This window comes from Bombina bombina, chromosome 7 (assembly GCF_027579735.1).
Source record: "Bombina bombina isolate aBomBom1 chromosome 7, aBomBom1.pri, whole genome shotgun sequence".
Classification (NCBI taxonomy): domain Eukaryota; kingdom Metazoa; phylum Chordata; class Amphibia; order Anura; family Bombinatoridae; genus Bombina; species Bombina bombina.
Window position 1 is genome coordinate 40242996 of NC_069505.1, and position 22255 is coordinate 40265250.

The 22255-nt window shown below is 39.1% G+C and overlaps 1 protein-coding gene across 1 annotated transcript in view; it reads right to left on the reverse strand.

Moving 5' to 3' along the window:
• Positions 1-22255, reverse strand: part of FERMT3 (FERM domain containing kindlin 3) — a 111901-nt gene that overhangs the window by 29767 nt on the left and 59879 nt on the right. Inside the window, exons 3-5 of the mRNA XM_053720062.1 lie at positions 9112-9345; positions 8780-8899; positions 2939-3107 (exon numbers count right to left, since the gene is read on the reverse strand). Coding sequence (XP_053576037.1) covers positions 2939-3107; positions 8780-8899; positions 9112-9345 — 523 coding nt within the window. The remainder of the gene's footprint in view (positions 1-2938; positions 3108-8779; positions 8900-9111; positions 9346-22255) is intronic.

Consider the following 22255-nt stretch of genomic DNA (forward strand, 5'->3'; position numbering starts at 1 on the left):
ATCTAAATCAAATTACTACAATTACCTAAATAATTCCTATTTAAAACTAAATACTTACCTATAAAATAAACCCTAATCTAGCTACAATATAACTAATAGCTACATTGTATCTATCTTAGGGTTTATTTTTATTTTACAGGCAACTTTGTATTTATTTTAACTAAGTACAATAGTTATTAAATAGTTATTAACTATTTAATAACTACCTAGTTAAAATAAAGACAAATTTACCTGTAAAATAAAACCTAACCTAAGTTACAATTACACCTAACACTACACTATAATTAAATAAATTCCCTAAACTAAATACAATTAATTACAATTAAATAAAGTTATCTAAATTACAAAAAAAACAAACACTAAATTACAGAAAATAATAAAATAATTACAAGATTTTTAAACTAATTACACCTAATCTAATCCCCCTAACAAAATAAAAAAAGCCCCCCAAAATAAAAAAAAGCCCTACCCTACACTAAATTACAAATAGCCCTTAAAAGGGCCTTTTGCTGGGCATTGCCCCAAAGTAATCAGCTCTTTTACCTGTAAAAAAAAGTACAAATACCCCAACATTAAAACCCACCTCCCACACAACCAACCCTACTCTAAAACCCACCCAATCCCCCCTTAAAAAAACCTAACACTAACTCCTTGAAGATCACCCTACCGTGAGACGTCTTCACCCAACCGGGCAGAAGTGGTCCTCCAGACGGGCAGAAGTCTTCATCCAAGCCGGGCAGAAGAGGTCCTCCAGAGGGGCAGAAGTCTTCATCCAGACTGCATCTTCTATCTTCATTCATTCGGCGTGGATCGGGTCCATCTTCAAGACATCAGACCCGGAGCATCCTCTTCATCCGGAGTCTTCTTACTAAATGACGGCACCTTTAAGTGACGTCATCCAAGATGGCGTCCCTTCAATTCCAAATGGCTGATAGAATTCTATCAGCCAATCGGAATTAAGGTAGAAAAAATCTTATTGGCTGATGCAATCAGCCAATAGGATTGAAGTTCAATCCTACTGGCTGATCCAATCAGCCAATAGGATTGAGCTGGCATTCTATTGGCTGTTCCAATCAGCCAATAGAATGCCAGTTCAATCCTATTGGCTGATTGCATCAGCCAATAGGATTTTTTCTACCTTAATTCCAATTGGTTAATAGAATTCTATCAGCCAATCGGAATTGAAGGGATGCCATCTTGGATGGCGTCACGTAAAGGTACAGTCATTTAGTAAGAAGACTCTGGATGAAGAGGATGCTCCGCGTCGGATGTCTTGAAGATGGACCCGCTCCGCGCCGGATGGATGAAGATAGAAGATGCCGTCTGCCTGTCTGGAGGACCACTTCTGCCTGGTTGGGTGAAGACGTCTCATGGTAGGGTGATCTTCAAGGGGTTAGTGTTAGTTTTTTTTAAGGGGGGATTGGGTGGGTTTTAGAGTAGGGTTGGTTGTGTGGGTGGTGGGTTTTAATGTTGGGGGGGTATTTGTACTTTTTTTTTACAGGTAAAAGAGCTGATTACTTTGGGGCTGATTTTATTTAATTGTAATTAATTGTATTTAGTTTAAGGAATTTATTTAATTATAGTGTAATGTTAGGTGTAATTGTAACTTAGGTTAGGTTTTATTTTACAGGTACATTTGTCTTTATTTTAACTAGGAAGTTATTAAATAGTTAATAACTATTTAATAACTATTCTACCTAGTTAAAATAAATACAAAGTTGCCTGTAAAATAAAAATAAACCCTAAGCTAGCTACAATGTAACTATTAGTTATATTGTAGCTAGCTTAGGGTTTATTTTATAGGTAAGTATTTATTTTTAAATAGGAATTATTTAGTTAATTGTAGTAATTTTATTTAGATTAATTTAAATTATATTTCGGTTGGGGGGGGTTAGGGTTAGACTTAGGTTTAGGGGTTAATACATTTAATATAGTGGCGGCAGATTAGGGGTTAATAAATGTAGGTAGGTGGCGGCGATGTTAGGGACGGCAGATTAGGGGTTAATAATATTTAACTAGTGTTTGCGATGCGGGAGTGCGGCGGTTTAGGGGTTAATATATTTATTATAGTGGCGGCGATGTCCGTTTCGGGAGATTAGGGGTTAAAATATTTATTTTAGTGTTTGCGATGTGGGGGGGGCCTCGGTTTAGGGGTTAATAGGTAGTTTATGGGTGTTAGTGTACTTTTTAGCACTTTAGTTAAGAGTTTTATGCTACGGCGTTGTAGTGTAAAACTCTTAACTACTGACTTTAAAATGCGGTACCAGGCTTGACCGGAGAGGGTGTACCGCTGACTATTGGTCAGACTCGTAATACTGGCGCTATGCAAGTCCCATTGAAAATATAGGATACACAATTGACGTAAGTGGATTTGCGGTATTTCCGAGTCTGGCCAAAAAAGTGAGCGGTGCACCTGTACCTGCAAGACTCGTAATACCAGCGGGCGTTAAAAAGCAGCGTTAGGACCTCAACGCTGCTTTTTAAGGCTAACGCAAAACTCGTAATCTAGGTGATGGTGTTTATACATTCCAGACATTTTCAAACTCGCTCAGTATGTAAGTTTATTGTAAAACTGTAGAACAAAATGTTGTAATTACAAGTTTTTTTTTACTATAACATTCCAATTATTCACTTGTTTAAATATTAATTTCAGTCCCTAGCTACCCAAGCCTGAAGCATTTTATATTCAGGTCTGCAGAAGGCACCTGTCTCCGCCCATTTCAAATGCTATAGCATTATAGTAATAACATACATGACAGACAGGCAAAGTGTGTGCTATAATAATTGAATGGGTTGAATTGGAGAGTCTACCAGAAATGAAACTGATGATGTCAGATTTAACGTCCCTTTAAGGCTTGTGTGGGATAGAGGAGGAAGGTTTATCATGTGATCTGATGAGTCAGTTAAAGACCTTCTAGAGTCAGTGAAAATGACTTACCTGCCATGTACCAGTGTTTTGTCAGTTACAGAAATAGGTTTATATCTCTTCTGTATGTCCTCTGGTGTCAGTCCTGTGTGACAGATGGACAGAGCTCTGTAATTCTCCATCGCTTCAGGACTAACAGTAAAATGTGCTGGGACCCCATGCATGAACTGAAATGAAGACCCTGAGTGAAAGAGAGAGCATAGAAAGGTAATTGTCATTGCATGCAGGAAGCTGTGAAAAGGCTAGAGGAGTCCTACAACCGTGCTATGAGCTGCATAAAGTATCAGGATGGTTCTAGACCAGTAATGGGGAACCTTGGCACTCCAGATGTTTTAGAACAACATTTCCCATGATACTGTGGCACTCTGAAGTCCAGTAAAGCATGATGGGAAATGTAGTTATAAATTATCAGGAGTGCCATGTTCCGCCATCACTGTTCTAGACTATAGGTGATAGTTCTAGACTATAGGTGATGGTATTTGGTGAACAGTGATCACAAAGTTTGAACTTGAAATTTAAGGGAAACACTGACCACAAAATTTGACCTCAAATTTGTGGATGCAAAACACTGACCACAGTATTTCACCATAAATGTTGGTGATACAAAAAAGTGACCACGTTATTTGACCACAAGATTTGGGGATACAAAACACTGACCAAAACATTTAACCATAAGATCTAAAGGTGAAGAACACTAACCACATAATTTAACCATAACATTTGAGGGAGCAAAGCAAGCAACGGCCCCAAAATTTGACCTCAAAATGTGTCATTCAAAACATGGATCTCAAAGTTTGACCGTTTTGGGTGTACAAAATGTTGGCCAAATGGTTGAATCATCATGGTTTCAATGGTGGTTCTAGGCCATAAAAAATTATGATAAAGTTAAATATGAGGAGTACAGGTGTAACAAAAGGGATGAGGGGGATTTAATAAAGAAAGGAAGAAATAGGTAATAGAAAATGTAATCCCACCTATTTATACCTTAATTTTTTATAAATCCCCCTCCCCCTTTGTTACCCCTCTCCTTGCTCAGGAGCAGTGCACTACTTGGAGCTAGCTGGTGATTGGTGGCCACACACGTATGCCTATTAAAATTGGCTCACCAAATTTATTCAGATAGCTCCCAGTAGTGCATTACTAGTCTGGAGATGACTTTACCTATGTGTTTAATCAAGTTGCAGGGAGTTAAGCAAACTATTATATGAAAGCATACAAATTAAAATGATATCACACACTAGAGTATTTTTATTTGTTTTTATGCCCCTTTAATGAGATCTGCACATTGGATGGGCACCATTGCATAGAATAAATAGTGCATTGTATATTCACATATGAGCATGCGCCTCTACTTGTTCTGCATGTATGCAAATAACCCTGACGTGTGTTTGTATCTCAAAGGTTTATTTGCGCTTATTTCATTTTAGGGTTAATTGTGCTGGTGAGAGTATTGGTTGTGGTTAGGGTTAATTGTGCTGGCGAGGTCAGGTTAGTTGTGGTTAGGGTTAATTGTGCTGGTGAGGCCAGGTTAGTTGTGGTTAGGGTTAATTGTGCTGGTGAGGTCAGGTTAGTTGTGGCTAGGGTTAATTGTGCTGGTGAGGCCAGGTTAGTTGTGGCTAGGGTTAATTGTGCTGGTGAGGCCAGGTTAGTTGTGGTTAGGGTTAATTGTGCTGGTGAGGCCAGGTTAGTTGTGGTTAGGGTTAATTGTGCTGGTGAGGTCAGGTTAGTTATGGTTAGGGTTAATTGTGCTGGTGAGGTCAGGTTAGTTGTAGTTAGGGTTAATTGTGCTGGTGAGGCCAGGGGCCAGGTTAGTTGTGGTTAGGGTTAATTGTGCTGGTGAGGCCAGGTTAGTTGTGGTTAGGGTTAATTGTGCTGGTGAGGTCAGGTTAGTTGTGGTTAGGGTTAATTGGGCTGTGAGATCAAGTTAGTTGTGGTTAGGGTTAATTGCACTTGGGGTTTTGAGTAGTTGGGGATAGGTTTATAGTTGATGAAGGAGTTGTGATTAGGGTAAAGTGCAGTGGTAGAATCATGGTTACTGCTAACTCGTGGTCACTGGAGAGTTGTGGGTGGAATTATATAATGACCTCACCCTAACCCTGTCCTAAATTATATTTAATTTTTTACCTTTAATCAGTTATTTAAAATGGCATGTTAACCACATGCTGTATTCGAAGCAAAGGAGTGTGGGATTTTACTTCTATTTTGTCTGTCAGAAGGACACACAAAAGAATAAGCTTATTCCCTTGGTTGCTAGTAACACACACAGAGCACTGGTTTAACCTCCCTTGGCTGCCAGTAACACACACAGAGCACTGGTATAACCTCCCATGGCTGCAAGTAACACACATAGATCATTGGTTTAACCTCACTTGGCTGCCAGTAACACACACAGATCATTGGTTTAACCTCCCTTGGCTGCCAGTAACACACACAGATAATTGATTTAACCTCCCTTGGCTCCCAGTAACACACACAGATCATTGGTTTAACCTCACTTGGCTGCTTGTAACAAAGAATAGTGATTTTAGCCTCCATGCTTTACAGCAACAGAAAGCAGTAATTTGACCCTGATGACAACCAGTACCACACAGAACAGTGCTTTTACTCCCTTTACTGCCAGTAACACCTAGAGCAGTAATTAAACCATTCATGAGAGAAATACATACATTTTATCTCCCTTTTTGCAAGTAATAGATAGACCAAGCATTGTGTTTTCCCAATGCACCAGTATTTATTATTATTATTATTATTATTATCAGTTATTTGTAGAGCGTCAACAAATTCTCCACAGCGCTATAACCATGGGTCTAATATGCAAGGTGACAGTTATAGAAGACAAAGGATAGAGGGCCCTGCCAAGAGTTGCACTGTTGTAAATCGTCTCTCATGAAGGTGATCTACAAAGCAGTTGGACTTGTGGCCTTACATGCTAAAGGGGTTCAAAGGGATGACAAAATGAGGGGCTCCATTACATATGTGGCGTCGCCCGCAGAAGCCGCCGCCGGTTTTTACGTGGTTTTGGTATCCAATATACAGCACCGCATATAAATGCGGCACGTATATTTCACCCATCGGCCGCAATTCTTACTCCCATAAGCTAACATGGGACCGTGTCGCAAATCGATATCCAATATTCAGCGAGAAGACTTACGTGGCGAAAATGGAGAAATTTTACTCCATTTTCACCTCACCACACAAAGGCAGCCGCGGCAAGCCTTGCGCTGAGTATGGGAGCACCGTAATCCCGTAACTAACTGAAAATATAAACTAACACCTAACGTATGCGCAATATCTAGCTACCTGTCAACCGCAATCCCCCCCACCGCAATAAATAATAAAGTATATTAACCCCTATATCCCCCATCAAGCACACACGGCAAGTAATAATTAAATTATTAACCCCTATATTTGTCAACCCCAACATAGCAAACTACCTAATGTATTAACCCTTAATCCGCCATTAACGCACATCGCAAAGTCCCTATTAAAACTATTAACCCCTAAACAGCCATCCCCCACAACGCAAATAAATAATTAAATTACTAAGCCCCCTAACCTAACACCCCCTAACCTAAACCCCCTAAATTAATACAAATTACCTAAATAAAAAAATACTAAATTTACTAACTATTAAAATAAAAAACCTAGCATTACATTAAAAAAAAAAAAAACTAAGTTTAAATTAAGCTAACATTACGGAAAATAAAAAAATCTAATATTACAGAAAATAATAAACAAATTATCAAAAATTAAAAAATTAAACCTAATCCCTATGAAAATAAAAACACCCCCTAATCTAATGCTAAACAACCAATAGCCCTTAAAAAGGCTTTTTACAGGGCATTGCCCTAAGTTAAACAGCTCTTTTACATTAAAAATAAACCCCACAATAAAAAAACTAACACTAAAAAACCTAATCTACTCATTGCCCTGAAAAGGGCATTTGTATGGGCATTGCCTTAAAAGGGCATTTAGCTCTTTTGCTGCCCTTAAAAGGGTATTTATCTCTTTTACGAAGTGCCCATCCCTAATCTAAATTTAATTTTTTTTTTAAACGGAAGCAAAAAATCTAAATGCCCTTTTCAAGGCAATGGGTAGATTAGGTTTTTTAGTGTTAGGTTTTTTATTGGGGGGGGGGGTTGGTGGGTGGGGGGTGTTTACTGTTAGGGGGGACTTTGCTTATTTTTAATGTAAAAGAGCTGTTTAACTTAGGGCAATGACCTGCAAAAAGCCCTTTTTTAAGGGCTATTGGTAGTTTAGCATTAGATTAGGGGGTGTTTTTATTTGGGGGGGGGGCTTTTTCATAGGGATTAGGTTTAATTTTTTTTTTATTTTTGATAATTTGTTTATTATTTTCTGTAATATTAGATTTTTTTATTTTCCATACTGTTCGCTTAATTTAAACTTAGTTTTTTATTTTTAAAGTAATGCTAGGTTTTTTATTTTAATAGTTAGTAACTTAAGTATTTTTTAATATAGGTAATTTGGATTAATTTAGGGGGTGTTAGGTTATGGGGCTTAGTCATTTAATTATTTATTTGCGTTGTGGGCTTTGGCGGCTTAGGGGTTAATAGATTTATTAGCATTGCGTTGTGTAAGTATGGCGGGTTAGAGGTTAATACTTTAATAGGTTTAGTGCTTTGTGGGTTAATGGCGGATTAGGGGTTAATAGTTTTATTAGGTAGTTTGAGATGTTGGGGTTGGCGGATTTAGGGGTTAATACTTTAGTTATTAGTTGCAGTGTGGGTTTTATGGAGGATATAGGGGTTAATAGTTTAATTAGGCATATTGCGTTGTGGGGGGTTGTCGGTTTAGGGGTAAATACTTTTATCAGTTATGATGTGGGTTTGATGGCGGATATAGGGGTTATACATGTCGGGTTTATTTTTGGGAGGCCGGTTAGAGATTTTATATATTTTTTTATTATTCTTAGGTGTCGGCAGTTTCTAAAGTGCCGTAAGTCACTAGCGGCTCCAGAAACGTGTATTTACGTTCATTTCTGGACATGGCTAGTTTATCCGACTTACAGCACTTTATGATCTGCCGGCACCCTATATGTAATACCCCAATGTGCAAGGTGAAATTACGGGCAGCGCGGGTTGCAATGCTTGTGCTGAAGCCTGCGCCGTATATGTAATCTCGCCCGAGGAGAGGAACTAAGATAAGAATTTGTTAGTGTATTTTATATGCATCCCTAAACAGTAGAGTCTTTAAGGAGCTCTTGAAAGTTTTAAAACTAGAGGAGAGTCTTGTGGAGCGAGGCAGAGAGCAATATTAGAGGAAGGAAATGATAAAAGTGTGGATTAAAGTCTTAGTTGTGTCTTATGTGAGGCAGTGGTGAATTTTGGAGATGGGGAGTGAAAGAGAGATCTGAGTCAAGTGTGATCACAAGACATCCGGCATGCGGTTAGGGTAATGATGTTATTATCAACAGTTATAGAAAGTTGGGGGATAGCGATAGAGGAACCCAATGAGTAGCCATTTAAATCCCTGTGTGTCAGCTTGTGTCTTGTTGCAAGCTGTTGTTAAATGGTTCCTTTTCATGACTAAGATGATGGATCATGAGTGACCTACTAATGGTGGCAACAGTACCAGAAAATAGCTGCAGACACCACCAGTAGCAGATCTTATCTTATCTAGACCTTATTGTTTAAGAAACAAACAAACATGGGTTGGGATGGAGCAGTCTAGGGTAGTGGTTACACAAACAAAGGGAAACCAGGATATTAATAGGGGATGGAGAGGCAGCAGACAAGGGTCCTTAAACAGGAACGGTTCTGCAAAATGCAGGACAGTTGAGAGCTTTGCATAATATATAGGATTTGAGTGTGTCAGAGTGCCTTTAAGGCTTACCAGTATTTGGCTGTAGGGAAGTAAGGTCAAAGATTTCCTGAGTCACAGCATCTTTTGCCTTTTTCTTCTTCTTCTCATCAGGTGCTCTCAGGAGGGAAAGCTCTTCTGGGTGTCTGATTCCTGAAGAGAAAACAGGAGTTTTGCTCTAAATAATATTGTTTGGAACTGGGACTCAAGAGAGGTCAGCTAACAAACCACTGCTGGTTGTAATGCTAAGATCAAATATTCTCCATAGCTTTGTTGGAAGAAGGATTGAGCAATCCTGCAGGACTCTGTTGTATGGCAGTTGTGCTGGGCTCTGGTATGGTAGAGATTAAACGCTGTATACTCACCCAGCACCTTGCAGACTTCAGCACAGGCACTGAAGGTTGTACTGGAAAAGCAGATGCGGATGCGCAGAGAACGCTGGCTGGGCAGGGATAGGATGATTGGCCGGTGTTGTCGCTTAAAATACAGGAGAGCATCAGCCAGGATGCCATATTTATCAAGGGTCCAGTTTGTCTTCAGCAGCCACTGACATTTCTGCTTCCACCAGAGAGCGTGGTCTGACCAGTCTTGGGAAACTCCTACGGAGAGATAAGGGGACAAGGATATCACAGCACAAACAGAAAATACAACATAACATTGACAGCAGAATAAGAATATTTAAAGTGACAGTGCTCCTTTCCTACCTCAGCCCTAATGGCATTTCCTTTATCTTCTCAATATGTTTGTTATATCTCTCTGGGTTATCTTGAGGGCACCTTTTTTGCTAATAAAATGATAGAACTTTGAGATACACTGGCTTCCATCTTACATTTTGTATTCTGCCTATAAAGACTATTTTAATCAAAAATATCAAATAAAATGAGCCTGAGGAAACCGTGTTGTGACACAGAGAAACACGTTGCTGTTTGGTTTTATTGATTTTAATAAAACCTTTTACCTTTACGCTACTACATCATTATTTGCTTACACAAGCCTATATAACCTTCTTGCGGTTGTTTTTTCTGCCGTTACTGGTGCTAGTGCACATTAGATCCCTGGACTCCTACATTGGTGGATGAGGATCATTTCTGCTGCTGTGCTGATCGTTTCTGCTGCTGTGCTGGTTGTGAGTCTGCCGGACGACTCTTTGGATCCGGCTTGCTTATTGAGCACATCTTGTGCTTTCTCACATATGAGTAGGATTGTTTAACCCCTTCATTCCTGCTTGGTATCCTATTGGTCTGTACCATGAGGCGCATTCTACTTTTTGTATTATAGAATTTAATCAAAAATATGTTTGTACTGAGTGTCGAGTTAGTCTCCATTAGAATCTTGTAACTGTTTACTTCTCTGCACATAGAACGAGTTCCACTATGAAGGATGCCAGCATCACACACCTTCAAAACTTTATAGAAAAAAATTAAAAAGCTCCCTCCATTAAATAATCCACACTAACATATGGACAAAACAAAGGAAAACAATTAAAGATAAATAAAACAAATTCCCCATAGGTATTGGCGCCAAACAACTGCTGGGTCACTTCCGACATAAAGGTTACAAATGGCTCCAATCTCAGTGCAGGTAACACAATTTGCAATGTTACTAGAAGAAGTGTGCAGATCCTGTGCAATAAACTTTGAGCACCCCTCTGAAACCTCCTCCAGGCCAGCATTGAACACAATGCACCCCACAATATTAGTAGCATTAAGCCTCCTGTTTAGTGCATTCCTGGACTCCTGTAAAGCTCACTTAGTGCACTTCAGATTATCATCCTGTTAACAGATTTTGGATTAGCACAGCCCCTACTTCACTTATGTAAGAAATTGAGAGCCTTGCCCCCTACATAAGGGCAACCTCAATGCATGCCTATGACCTTTCCTAGAAGGTTAATTGCTGATGAAACTGTTTTAGTAAATAGGGAGCATGAACATTAAATACTGGTTCCCATGTCATATCCCTTACATTTAATTAGGTAATGTAACCATCCTTGATAGATACGAGAGTCCAGTATCTTGTTAACCTCAGATTCAGAACCTGTCACCAAAACAGTAGGAGAAGGATGACATTGAGGACAAGGATTCTTCACACATTTCTTTAGCTATTGAGCAATTGAATCATATAATTATAGTAAGATCTAATCGCATTATCACAAGATTCAAAATTTGAATGATTCTAAAAGAATTATGTTGCTGTTCAGCTTGAAGCAAAGCCTCTTATAATAAGTTGGAGTTATTAGATAAAAAGGATAATCTGTGGTTTAGAGCTAGAGAAGGTGAGGTAATAGGAAAAAACATTATCATGCTGTGGGAAGTAAAAACAACCAATTGTCCGAAAGATAGGAACATTAACATCTCTGATATTGCTCCAAAGTTTCCGTAGTTCACTCTGTCTGGCTGTTAGTCTGAGGATGGTAACCAAATGACAAAGAACGAGACATATGTAAACTGGAGTAGAAGTGTGTTCAAAACCAACAAGAAAACTGAGAACGCCTATTAAATAGCACATCTCATGTAACCTGAAAACGTTCTTCAAAAACAAGACAACAGTAGGGTTGCCAGATGCCCTCCATAAAATTACAGGACAATCTGAAGGTGAATGGAAACGATGGTCTGTGGGGTCCCACAATACCCCCCCATCAAAGCTATACCTTAGACTCCAAACTTGATCCTACCATGCATATTTTTCACACCTAGGCATTTATTGTACCCCTTGGCTTCCAGTAACATACAAATCAGTTATTGTACCTCTTTGATTACCAGTAATACATGTAAACAATAGAGACAGGGGCTGAACTACCGTGGTCGCGATGGACTGGGCCTTGGAGGTCCACCACTCTTGGGGGGGCCCGCCGCCCAGCAGATGTGTGTGATAATGCCCCTGCGGCTCCTACAATGTGCTGCACATTGTCTTTAACACGTGGCAAAAGAGGCAGTTGCCCCGGGCGCCGTCTTTATTGTGGGGCCCCTCTGGCCCAAAACAGCTGCCCCTTGAGCTTGTGTGCGCTGCCCGCAAAGTCGCAAACAGTTTCCTGGAGCTTGCTTAGTACTTTGCTCCTAGGCTCCTCCCTTGCCTTACCTGCGCCGCATGCCAGCAGTTTCGCTGGGCTGCATCCTGCCTGGTAAACTTTACTCTGCCCTGGGAGTGATCTGATGGCCCCACTGGCGCTGGAGACTGTCCCTGCTGAAGTGGTGTGCTGAAAGGTCAGTGACAGTTTTCATTAATTAATCTTATATGATCTAGTGAAGTTTACTAAAGCTGTAGGGTAATGGTAAATGCTGCCTCTGCTGTCATTAGCAGTGCTGTGTGTCTAAATTTTGGCTTAAAGAGCATCCTCCGGTTGCACATTAGTCTATTTGAGGGGCTTTAAAAATTAAGTTAGATTAATATCTAATGCGCCTTGTGTTCATGAAAATATGTGAGATCATGAAAGGACAAACTTTATGTTCCAGCTAAACTGTCTCACAGATGCAGTAAAAAAATGAAAGCAATGTTTTCCAATCCATTTAATACATGTGGCACACTACATTATTTATCTAAGTATACAAATAAAAAAACGGGGCTTCTGTTCTGTGCACAGTGCATTACTCTTCTATTGGCTCTGGAATGGCTAAATGCATTTGATTCATGGTTGCATCTGGAGGGTAGAAAAAAGCTGTGAAGGTAATAAATGTGGCAAAAACAATCACAAAAATACAATAGTATAAATATGTGTGTGTGCTTGTATGTGTGCACGTGTGCATGTGTGAGTGCATGTGTGCATGTGTGTGTGCATGTGCCATTGTGTGTGTATGTATGTGTGTATGTGTTTGTTCTGTGCTGGTGTGTACGTAGGTGTGCATGGGTGTCCGTGTGTGTGAATGTGTGTGCGTCTGTGTGTATGTATGTTTTAAAGTGCGTGTGTGCGCATGTGTGTTTGTGCGAGTGTGTGTGCTTGTGCAAATGTGTATTTATGTGTGTGTGCCTATGGGTGTGTTTTTGTGTAAGTGATTTTTTTTTTTTTTAAAGAGGATGGATAAATTGTATAATATATACATATTTTTTAATGTATAATATAGCATATAAATGTGTATATATATATATACAGTATATATAGTGTGTGTGTGTGTATATATATATATATATATATATATATATATATATATATATATATATATATATATTATGTCAGGGCATCTATAAATGTCAGTGGAAAATACATATATATATATATATATATATATATATATATATATATATATATATATATATATATATATATATACCACATATTTTATCTTATATTATATATATATATATACATAAGTATGAAATCTCTCAAATAGTAAGTTTGAACATGCTCATTTATCACACTCTATGTATTCCACATCTGAGAACAAATGACTGTTTCCAAAAGATGTCCCACTGAGGTGTGAATTTAAAATCCCTATCAGACTGTCGCTGACCCCTACTTCTACTCTGAAACCATCTAAATTTTTGTATGTTGTAAATCTTGGATCAAACCATGAAGATTCCCTTTCTTGATTAACAGAACATCTGAGAGCAAGATTGTCAGATAGATAACCCCATACAGTGAATAGAGCCGTAAATGTCTGGAACTTTTCGTTTGAAGCCAAATGAGATGCAAAGACTCATTATAACTGCTGACACTTGAATATACGTCATTCAGACATACGTCTGGGGGAGGATAACACACAGCAAAAGCACATGGCTTGCATTATAATTTCAAATTTCGCTGTTTAAAATACAACTTGCATTTAGATTTCAGTAAAACATACCTCAGACTGTATTTAAATATATATACATATATATACATATGGACATGTGAAATACAATTCAGAATTGTAAAAGATTAAATAACAATTGTAATAATCCCATTTTTTAAATATATATAACATATTGTTTTTCTATTTTTCCAGATGGAGCTAAAAGATGATAAATACAGGATTGCCTGCATGGGATGACCTAAGTCATGTCATATGGTTATGCACTAAATGTTTATAAAACTTTAAATACATCTCTTAAAAATATAATATAATGAATGTATAGGAATTACTTTGAAGTGATATGACTATAAAATATTGATGTTTGATATCAAATTGTAAATTTCTGTTATGCTAAATGAAATATAAATGCTAACAAGATACATTTATTAATGCAATGTTATAGTATTGTTAAATAATCATTATATAGGGAGATATTTGGATTAGCAGTAAATGAATGTTAGGACTGTATTGCTGTTTGTTTGTCATGCTGCCCCCAGTGTTGCTATGCGAGAATTACAGCCAAAAGATTTGGTTGCTAACAAAGATGCATTTCCCTAGCAACCATGCTATCCCAAATGAACCAATAAAAAGGGACAAGGTTTCCGAAGGGCCTCCTATTTTCTTACCTATGATTAGACAATATAAGCTGGAATGCAAGATGAAAAAAGGAGGCTGCTGATGATTTTGCTAAACTGACTGAAAACTGTTGCGTGGGACACAGTCAAACTATAAGCAAAGTGGGCCATACTTTTTCTTATCAATTGCAATTACATTTATCTTTATATGAGGTGATCTGAAAATATTTGGAAAAGATTGAACTACAAATTGGCTCAAACTGGTGATGTATGATTGTTCCAATTTTTGATATTTGAATCAAGGATATTTAGCAACTATAGTCAAATAGCAGATTTAAAGGAATATTCACTGCTGCTGTAGTTAATAGATTTAAAGAGCATATTTATATTCTGGATTCATCTTCATAGTCCTGGATAGTTTTAAAATTGCCTTTTGTATGTTAAATATTTAAAACAAACATTCATTGTTGCTGTAGGTAGCATATTTAAAGGAATACATTGTATTTTAAAACTAGTATTTCATAGCCTGTGTATTGTTAAACAAATCCTTGATGCTAAGTAATTTAACCTGGCAAATATATATACTGTATATATATCTTAGAACTGGTCTTAATTGTAAGTAACTAAGAATTTATTTCAGCTTAGAGAAATTAGCATAGACAATTGGTTGTTTGCACAAATAATAGATACTATTTCTGATGTTTTAATTAAAGTGTATATTGTCCTATTGTTTAACTAAGCACTGTTGAAATTGTACCAGTCTGAATGTTAGTGGCTTTTATCTTGGTCTCATTGTGATATTTTAAATGCAGCTCTGATTTGGGAGGCTATGGTGAATAAGGCAACTTTTATGATCTTTGAATAGCATATTACAATAGTTTAAACACTGTGTAGTTTTGACTCATATTCTGGTTCCTACAAATATATTTTGATTTGTCTATATATTATTAACTAATAAAAATAATTCAGGAAGGGGTACACATCATTGGTTCATGCTGCACAATACTACTAGTTACTGCTAACTTGATATCTCCCTACATAGATCTCTATCCATTGCAGACACACCCTCTGAACCCAAATATTAAACTTGGGTTAACCTTGAGATAAGATCCAGTTGAGCACTGGTCACATCCTTTGCTATGTGTATATATATATATATATATATATATATATATATATATATATTGTCATGATTTCGTCCGTTCATTGCCGTGTCGCCGCGGCTCCCGGATCTCCTCTGTGTGACTGACGTCACGTTGCTTAGCAACGTGACGCTTTCTCGACACACCCCTCTGATGACGTTGCCGCTCCTGCCTTTAAACCACGGCGGGAGATCTGAATCGGGGCCCGTTTGTTTGTTTCCCTTGGAGTTTGTGAGTACCTTGTCAAAATCTGTTTTCCTGATACCGACTTCTGCCTGCCTGACCAAGCCTTTTGCCTTAACCCTTTTGCTGATATTTGGATACCGACTTCTGCCTGTCTGACCAAGCCTTTTGCCTTAACCCTTTTGCTGATATTTGGATACCGACTTCTGCCTGTCTGACCAAGCCTTTTGTCTTAACCCTTTTTGCTTATGTTTGGATGCCGACTTCTGCCTGCCTGACCTTGCTTTTGCCTTATTCCACAATCATTTCTTTGATTAATAAAAACCTGCTTAAAGGGACATTTTCTTTTACAAACTGCAAAGGAGAACTTTGACTTTCTGTTTTGTTATAAACCTGCTTAAAGGGACATTTTCTTTTACAAACTGCAAAGGAGAACTTTGACTTTCTGTTTTGTTATAAACCTGCTTAAAGGGACATTTACTTTTACAAGTTGCAAAGGAGAACTTTGACTTTCTGTTTTGTTATAAACCTGCTTAAAGGGACATTTACTTTTACAAGTTGCAAAGGAGAACTTTGACTTTCTGTTTTGTTATAAGCCTGCTTAAAGGGACATTTACTTTTCAAAGCTGCAAAAGGGAACTTTGTTACAAGCCTGCTAATGAGGACCTTTTTTCTAAGCTGCAAATAAGAGCATTTCCTTTATATTCTTTGACCTGCTTAAAGGGACGTTTTTTCCTTTGTGGTTTCCCTGCATTCTGGAGCAACTATTATTTTTTGTAATCTTTCTCATCTGTTTCCTGAGTGGGTCACGTCCTGGATATTTCTCAGTGTGCTAGCGTGTGCTTTCTATTCACGCTAGCAGTTGGGTTGCATCCCGGACTGATTCCAAAGCGGCTGACATTACAAACGGGCCATAAAAATGGACCCCACTGAATTATCCATGGCCGTGGCTCACCAGGGACAGCTTTTGGGATCTCATGCCACTCACTTGCAGTCTCTGGACACTAAACTTGATCAAATAACTGCTCTATTACAAAATTTGGTTGCTACCGCACCTCCCAATCCTAATCCCAATCCTAATCCTATTGAGGCATTACCTCCTTCGATTCCTAACAATCAGTCTCAGGTACAACTAAGTCCCAGGATACCTCTTCCGGATAAATATGATGGGAATCCTGAAGAATGTAGAGGCTTTCTGAATCAATGCCGTCTTCATTTCCGAAATAGCCCTACTCTTTTTGCTACTCCCTCTTCTAGAATCACATTTCTTATTTCCTTAATGAAAGGAAAAGCCTTGGCTTGGGTATCACCTTTGCTAGAAAAGAATGATCCTATACTTTTGGATGTTGATACATTTCTATCTATGTTCTCAAATGTATTCGATAAACCTGGAAGGTCATCCGCTGCTGAAGCCACTCTCCTGGATTTACGTCAAGGTAATCAACCAGTCTCTCAATACGCTATTGAGTTCCGCACCCTTGCCTCTGAAACCACTTGGAATCAGGGAGCACTCAGAGCCGCTTTCCGTAAAGGACTTTCTGAGCGTCTCAAGGATGAATTGGTGTATCGTGAACTTCCAGAGTCCTTAGAAGCCTTAATAAATCTCTGTATCAGTCTCGACGCCAGGTTTCGTGAACGCCAACAAGAAAAGGATAGAACACAGAGGTCTTCAACTCGAACTCCTTTTCGTTTGGCTCCTCGTTTTTCTAATCCAGTCACTCCAGTCTCTCCTACTACTGATCAGGCTGAACCCATGGAAGTGGGAAGTATAAAATTAACTGAGACTGAACGCTTGAGAAGACAGACTCTTGGCTTATGTCTGTACTGTGGCCTTAAAGGGCATTTATTAAGGGATTGTCCTACTAGGCCAGTAAAAGCCAGGGCTTAACTCTAGTCCAGGGAACTGAGTTAAGCCAAAACAGTTGCCATTCCCTATACAAGAAACTCTTTGTTCCAGTAACCCTTCTAATTGGACATAAGAAGATTTATACCCAAGCTCTAATTGATTCTGGTGCTGGAGGAGTGTTCATTGACTCTTCATTCGTCTCTACTCACTCTATACCCTTACTAAAGAAGGGGTATTCCATTTCAGTCTCTACGGTCAGTGGAGATCCTTTGGGTTCTGGATATATTCAGTTTTCTACTCAACCCTTACTCCTCACCGTAGGAATACTTCATTCCGAGACAATTTGTTTTGATGTCATCCCCACTCCACAATTTCCTATTATCTTGGGATTACCCTGGCTCCAAATTCACAATCCCATTTTTTCTTGGACTTTCGGTGAACTCACTTCCTGGGGATCTACATGCCAGACTAAATGTCTTCAAAAGATTATCAAGTTACCACTCTCTATTGCTCTCACAGTTGAAACTCCGGACTCCTTACCTATGCCTTATCATGACTTTGTGGATGTTTTCTCCAAAAAAGAAGCTGAACGTCTTCCTCCTCACCGCCCTTTTGATTGTCCCATTGATCTCCTTCCCGGGGCTGCCTATCCTCGAGGCAAGACATATCCACTTTCTAAACCAGAAAACATGGCTTTGGAAGAATATATTAAAGACAATCTGGCTAGAGGATTTATTCGACCCTCCTCTTCCCCTGTAGGGGCTGGTTTCTTTTTTGTAGGAAAAAAGGATGGCGGATTAAGACCCTGTATTGATTATCGAGGATTAAATCAGATTACCATCAAGAACAGTTATCCTCTACCCCTTATTCCTGAACTTTTTACTTATCTTCAGGGAGCCACCATATTCACCAAACTCGACCTACGTGGTGCATACAATCTGATCCGTATACGCAAAGGAGATGAGTGGAAGACTGCCTTTAACACTCGATTTGGGCATTATGAATATTTGGTCATGCCCTTCGGGCTATGCAATGCTCCGGCGGTTTTTCAACATTTTGTAAACGAGATCTTTCGTGATTTTTTGAATATTTTTGTCATCATATACCTTGACGACATCTTAATTTTTTCTCAGAATCACCAAGATCATGTGCACCACGTCAAGAAAGTACTTCAACGTTTAAGAGAATTCCATCTGTTTGCTAAATTGGAGAAATGTTCTTTCCATCAAAAATCCATACCCTTTCTGGGTTATGTAATATCGGCATCTGGATTTGAAATGGACCCTACTAAACTTTCTGCCATTTTGGATTGGCCTAGACCTGATTCTTTGAAGGCTTTACAACGTTTTCTAGGCTTCGCCAACTACTACAGGAAGTTCATCAAGAATTTTGCTACTATTACTTCTCCTCTTACTGCTCTCACTAGAAAAGGACAAAACTGTAAAAAATGGCCTCCTGAGGCTATAGAAGCTTTTGAGTCTCTCAAAGAAGCTTTTTCCTCTGCACCTATTCTCCGTCATCCAAATCCTGAGTTTCAATTTATCCTGGAAGTTGATGCTTCCTCTGTTGCTGCTGGAGCTGTTCTGTCTCAACGAATACCAGAGACTGGAAAGATTCATCCAGTTGCTTTCTTCTCTAAAAAATTCACTCCTTCTGAATTTAACTATGACGTAGGGAATAAAGAGTTGCTTGCCATCAAACTGGCATTGGATGAATGGAGACATTGGCTGGAAGGTACTTCTTTGCCATTTACTATACTCACTGATCATAAGAACCTTCTGTATCTCCAAACAGCCAAACGATTGAATTCCAGGCAAGCACGCTGGTCATTATTCTTCTCCCGGTTTCACTATAATTTGTCTTACATACCTGGTTCAAAAAATATTAAAGCAGACGCCCTTTCCAGACAATTTCAAGATTCCCCAGTTCCTGAGTCTGGTACCATTCTCCAACCTCATGAAGTCATAGCCCAGTTAACAACTTCCTGGTTACAAGAATTACAGTCTGCTCAAGGGAATCTTCCTTTGTCCTGTAAACCTCCCGATGGTTTACTCTTTGTTCCTGAACGCCTTCGTTCCAAGATTTTATTTTGGGCTCATGATAGTCCTCTTTCTGGACATCCTGGCATCAGTATTACCACTCGAAACCTCAAACAACATGTCTGGTGGCCTACTCTCTCTCAAGATGTGAAGGATTACGTCTCAGTATGCACACAATGTGCCATGAACAAAACTCCACGCCAACTTCCTTCAGGATTGCTCCAACCATTGCCTATACCTCACCAGCCTTGGACTCATGTATCCATGGACTTCATTACCGACCTTCCCTTGTCCGCTGGAAACAATACTATCTGGGTGGTGGTCGACAGGTTCACTAAGACTGCCCATTTTGTACCCTTACCAGGATTACCATCTGCCAAAAGACTCTCTGAACTTTTTATTTCCCATATTGTAAGAATCCATGGATTTCCTCTAGATATTGTTTCAGATAGAGGGGTACAGTTTGTTTCTCGATTTTGGAGGTCACTTTGTAAACATTTTGGAACTACTATATCTCTCTCTACTTCTCACCACCCACAATCGAATGGCTAGACTGAAAGAGTAAACCAGTGTCTTGAAACATATCTTAGACATTATGTGGATCATTATCACTCTAACTGGACTTCTTACCTTCCTTTGGCTGAATTGGCTCATAATGCCCGGTACAATTCCTCCCTTCAGACTTCTCCTTTTCATGCAGCTTACGGATATCAGCCCAGAACATTTCCTTTGCATACTTCCTCCACAGTGAATCCTGCTTCTGATCTTACAGCCCGAAGATTAACTCGACATTGGCAAAAAATACATCGTATTCTTTCTGTAACTTCTAGACGTTACAAGTTCTTTTCAGACCTTCGACGGAAGAAAGCTCCCAAATATCGCCCTGGTGATAAAGTTTGGATTTCCTCTCGATTTCTTCGCCTGAAACAACCTTCTAACAAATTGGGACCACGATACGTGGGTCCTTTCCGAATACTGGGTCAGGTGTGTTCTACTGCTTATCGGGTGGCTTTACCCAAGACTCTCAAAGTCCATCCGGTATTCCATGTTTCTCTTTTAAAACCTATGATGACTAACAGGTATTCTAAGCCTTTTTCTAAACCTCCACCGTTATTTGTGCATGGACACCCTGAGTTTGAGATCAGCCATATTCTAGATTCCAAGTTGCGTGGCAAGAAATTGTATTATCTCATTCATTGGAAAGGTTATCCAGTCACAGAACGTTCTTGGGAACCGGCTCATCAAGTAAATGCTCCTACTTTGATCAAGACCTTCCACAAGACTCATCCTGATAGGCCTGGTCCTGTCCCCCGGAGGGGTCCTTGAGGAGGGGGGTGCTGTCATGATTTCGTCCGTTCATTGCCGTGTCGCCGCGGCTCCCGGATCTCCTCTGTGTGACTGACGTCACGTTGCTTAGCAACGTGACGCTTTCTCGACACACCCCTCTGATGACGTTGCCGCTCCTGCCTTTAAACCACGGCGGGAGATCTGAATCAGGGCCCGTTTGTTTGTTTCCCTTGGAGTTTGTGAGTACCTTGTCAAAATCTGTTTTCCTGATACCGACTTCTGCCTGCCTGACCAAGCCTTTTGCCTTAACCCTTTTGCTGATATTTGGATACCGACTTCTGCCTGTCTGACCAAGCCTTTTGCCTTAACCCTTTTGCTGATATTTGGATACCGACTTCTGCCTGTCTGACCAAGCCTTTTGTCTTAACCCTTTTTGCTTATGTTTGGATGCCGACTTCTGCCTGCCTGACCTTGCTTTTGCCTTATTCCACAATCATTTCTTTGATTAATAAAAACCTGCTTAAAGGGACATTTTCTTTTACAAACTGCAAAGGAGAACTTTGACTTTCTGTTTTGTTATAAACCTGCTTAAAGGGACATTTTCTTTTACAAACTGCAAAGGAGAACTTTGACTTTCTGTTTTGTTATAAACCTGCTTAAAGGGACATTTACTTTTACAAGTTGCAAAGGAGAACTTTGACTTTCTGTTTTGTTATAAACCTGCTTAAAGGGACATTTACTTTTACAAGTTGCAAAGGAGAACTTTGACTTTCTGTTTTGTTATAAGCCTGCTTAAAGGGACATTTACTTTTCAAAGCTGCAAAAGGGAACTTTGTTACAAGCCTGCTAATGAGGACCTTTTTTCTAAGCTGCAAATAAGAGCATTTCCTTTATATTCTTTGACCTGCTTAAAGGGACGTTTTTTCCTTTGTGGTTTCCCTGCATTCTGGAGCAACTATTATTTTTTGTAATCTTTCTCATCTGTTTCCTGAGTGGGTCACGTCCTGGATATTTCTCAGTGTGCTAGCGTGTGCTTTCTATTCACGCTAGCAGTTGGGTTGCATCCCGGACTGATTCCAAAGCGGCTGACATATATATATATATATATATATATATATATATATATATATATATATATATATATATATATATATATATGTATTGCAAGTTGGGGGGGGGGCTTCATGGATTCTTGCACCGGGCCCTGAGGCTTACAGTTATGCCTCTGAATAGAGAGATTTGACCCAATTGACTGCCCCTCACTTCCTCACTTTTTCTGCTTCATATTTGTAATACATTGAGACATAGGAAATATTATACATTTAACACTCATGTACTTTAAACAAAACGAACATTTAAGAGTCCAGTATTTTTGTGAAGATTTTACTGGACAGTCTGCTAAAATACTGGACTGTCTGGTTGATTGCTGGATACCTGGCCACACTAGGCAGCAGTCATAGTGACAGATGGTAAACGCACAGCAGGAATGAAATGAGCAAAATTAGTCAGACAATTAAAAATCACTAAGATAGTTTCATGGTCATCTGAAAGAAGAAGATCAGCAATAAAGTCCATTAATTAAGAGTCTTAGGAATGGGTAAAGGATGTAAAGAACCAGCCAGGGCCATAGTAGAAAGCATTATCCTAGTACAAGTATTACAAGACAAACAAAAG